At 42.4% G+C, this 3,945-nt stretch overlaps 1 protein-coding gene across 1 annotated transcript; it reads right to left on the bottom strand.

Moving 5' to 3' along the window:
• Positions 1-282: 282 nt before the first annotated feature.
• LOC132951185 (uncharacterized) lies at positions 283-3,554 on the bottom strand (the record flags this gene model as incomplete). Its single annotated transcript, XM_061022947.1, has 5 exons — positions 283-1,327; positions 1,524-1,634; positions 1,707-1,812; positions 2,176-2,329; positions 3,190-3,554. Coding segments are annotated over 5 exons (1,359 nt in total), but the record flags the coding sequence as incomplete, so codon positions are not given.
• Positions 3,555-3,945: the final 391 nt, after the last annotated feature.

Genomic DNA, 3,945 nt, shown 5'->3' on the forward strand with positions numbered 1-3,945 from the left:
AAATTTTTTCTGCTTAACGATAATATTATTATTATTTGTTTTTGAGATATTTATAAAAAGAAGCACCCCTTAACCATTACTTCCCCGAAAAGACGTATCTACCTACCCTAACCTATGACTGTAATTTGTACTCGTCGTTTACGATCGTTCGACTACCAAATGCAATACTATAATATAATGTGACAACTGACAATATTATAACATAATATTATATTATTACACATATTTTATTTAAACAAATGTTTTTATTTGACAATAAAATTGAAAAGTTGACAGCGAACGGGCTCAGGACGAATGACGTGTGCTTGATGACGAGGCTAACGTAAAAGTGTAAAATAACTGTGTGGGCGGTGTGCTGTTTTTTTTCGCAAGATCGACAGGTTGCAGTACACTATTTGCAGTTGCCGGTCACCGTCCAAATAAGACATCTCTGTCGGTAGATTTTCCATGAATAGGGTGCGACAATAATATTATGTCATGATATTATATCAGTACTAGATAATAACTATATAATATTTAGTAATTATTTTATAATGTTACCACATCGTGTTGGAGCGAGTTATTTTTTACGGGGCGTGCCCGGGTTCGCGGTTGTATAGAGTTTGAAGTCGCGTCCTCTGGATAAAAAAAAATAGCGGAAAAATTATAGTGTGTGATAAAAACAGTTCGTCGGGACGTCGAAAATATCCTGTCGGACGCCTTCCTTAAGCATCACCCAGCGGGCCCGTTTGACTCGCTTCGTCGGCGGCAGCAGCGGCGGCGACGTCATCGTTATCGCGTTCGGTCCGCATCGCCGCCGCACCGCACAAGACATCTCCACGGTCGTTGCTGATGTCGCACAGGCAGTTCCTCAACATGCCGATGAGGTCCATGACCACCGAGTCGTCGTCGGCGACAGTCGGTTCGCGGCGGTCCAACGGGTCCGACGTGCAAGCGTGCGGCTGGTCGCGGACGATTTCTGCGTCCGTCCCGACCGCCGACTCCGACGACTCCTCCTCCTCCTCCGCCGGCGTCGGCGGCGGGGTCTGCTGCTCCCGCTCCGTTTCCGGTTCCGGTTCCTTCCTCTCCCGCTCCTGTTGCGGCCACTGCTTCTGCGCGCCGCTCAGCACCCACAAGGTCCACGCACAGTCACCGCCACCACCGCCGTTCACCACGGTCGTGCACGAAATCGGAAACTCCGTCGTCGGTACTCCGTGTTCGGACTTGTGCAGCAGCCACGGTGTGCGTGGCACCGAGCAGAACCGCAACGTCGCCAAGTCACCCGGTTTCTCCTCGATCTCGGACCATTTCGAAAAACATAGTTTCGTCAAAAACGGAAATCTGGACACTGCAGCAAACGGTGTTTGCCGAAAAACAAACGTATTATTTTAGGCGTACGCGAGTGACGAGCCGGAGCCCTACTCTGTTTTACTAATAAAGTATGAATACAATACAATACCGATAACATTGTATCAATTGTCGTTGAATATTTTAAGCGTATATTGTATTAAATATAATATATTTCTATAATACATAATATTCACCTGTCGATTCAATCGTCATGTGGTTCGACAGTAATACGGTCCTGGCCGCCAGCGCCATACTCTTCAATTCGATCAAACCCGTCGAACACTTGGCTTTCGGTTTTTTGGGGACTGAAAACGATATATTAAGAAAAACGGTAAATCAGTGGTGCGAAACGTTCGAACCCCGACGATAATGCATACGGATAGTTATGGAACGTATTGCGTCCGTACGACAAAGGGCGTCCGATACGGCTCTGTGAACTGCTATGCCGCAAACATCGGTCGGCGCGTTAAAAAAATGTAAAATCTGAAAAACAAAAATCTGAATATAAAACCGACGATATAATTCAGAAATGTAACTAATCTAGAAGTCTAGACTATGTTTTTATTCGGAAAAAAATTATTTTATATTAATTATTTATAATTATTAAATATTATGTAAAAAATGCAATAATATTACTTACGTACTTTGTAAATATCTCATATCATTAGAGTACAATAGATAATAATGTATTATGGCATTGGATCGTTTACATATTTTTAGAACAATTATTATCATGCATTGTATGTTGCGACTATGCAATTTATTTATAAGTATAGCAGCAGCTGTACAATTTGATCGGGCAATTTTTACACCTTTCAAAATATATGTAACTCAACGTTCGCTTACTTTGGACGGTGCTGCGATACGACGTTTGTCCGGACTCAATACGTTTGGGATAAATCTGTTCAATGTGCTCGACAAGTAAACTTTTTGAGCAGGCGTACCGTCAGCCAGTTTGTTAAAATTGACTTGATCGTGGATAAAATTATGCTTGGAATACCTAAAAAGGTCGAAACAGTAAATCAGAAAACGGTCGACCGGTGATGACCGTGTATTATATAGTTTCAAAAAACGCATAATATAACAGTTAATAATACTACAGAGTACAGTTAAGTATTATATGACTTGGCAATCGCGGCGACGAGGCGATTCAATCGATTTGTCACATCATTACCTACTTATAGCGTACGGTCAGCATTGGTTATGTAATATTGGTTAGGTTAGGTATTACATAATAAAAGTATGATTTTTGGAATGTTTAGAGCGAATGAGCGGCGTTGGAACTTGGAATACGAACGCAGCGGAATAGATAATGATAATTACTACAACTCTAACCATATATGATAATAATAATATTATAATCCCTTCAGCTGTGACCATAATAATTTGATGAATCACTCGGTATCAAATTATTCAACGTAGGACGCAATCGTTATTCAAAAAGTATTACCTAATAATTTTGAAAATATATTTTTATACGATTTCAAGTTTTTTATTATAAAATTATATTTTTAAATGTTGTATTTTAACGACTAGTAAAACTAGGTATGTAAACAATTTTTTTCAATACATTTATTATACATTTTGAAATAATGAGTGTTCGATAATAAAAGGAATCATCCGCGGTATGGTATACACTATACGGCATGATCGATCGTTTTACCACCAAAATCGTAATATTGATATTATGATTTACGGAACATAATAATAATAATAACTGTCTCGCGAGTTATATTATTCCCGAATACAGTTACTATATTATAGGTAGTCCACCGCCGTCAAGACTTTCAATCGCCCAGAACCCGCTATACTCTTACGAGCGACGTGCACCCAAATCGGGACTCTATTGCGTGGACTCACTTGACTTTCATGTTGACCTCGTCGTCCAGCTGGAGCATGTGCAAATTGGACACGCACCGTCTGGCGGCTTCCGCGTCCTCCAGCTCGACGAGCACCTTGTCGTCCCTCAGGATTTTCACCGTCGTCACGTTCCCGTACAGGCAGAACAGGTTGAACACCCGGTCGCAGTTGACGGGCACGCGGTCCAGCCCGTGCACGAGGAGCACTTTGCTGGGCTCGGGCGCGGAGGGTCGTGACTCCACTGGCGCTGGGTCCGAGTCACCGCTGGCGCCGACGCTTCGAGGATAGCCACTGTTGTTCGCGATGTCGACGCGACTAGGTCCTCCGGTGTTCCTGTCCAATGATAACACGCACCCGCGGGCTGATTATTATTTGTTTTTTATTTGCGGCGAAACGTCCCGGACGTCGTCGAGAGGACGCGCGGGCGGTAATTTACGATGGACAAAATATTAGCCACAAATAACATAATAATAGTATTATCATAAAGACGACAATACTATAACGCTGCAGTAGTAATAATGATAGTAATAATAGCGCGTAATTCAGTACGTGACCATGGTTGAGATTAGAAATAAGAAAGTATAAAGTCGAAATAGAAGCTCGCGGAAGGCGCCTGGCGGGTTATGCGGTGCCGAGATCCAAGGAAACCATAAAATCAAAAAACCATCGACGAAAACCCTTGAGAGATACGAGAAAAAGTTACTATGCAGTGCGAATAGTTAAACGAGTGCTCGTGTTCCACACAAACCTTCAGAC

This window comes from Metopolophium dirhodum, chromosome 8, assembly GCF_019925205.1.
Source record: "Metopolophium dirhodum isolate CAU chromosome 8, ASM1992520v1, whole genome shotgun sequence".
NCBI lineage: Eukaryota > Metazoa > Arthropoda > Insecta > Hemiptera > Aphididae > Metopolophium > Metopolophium dirhodum.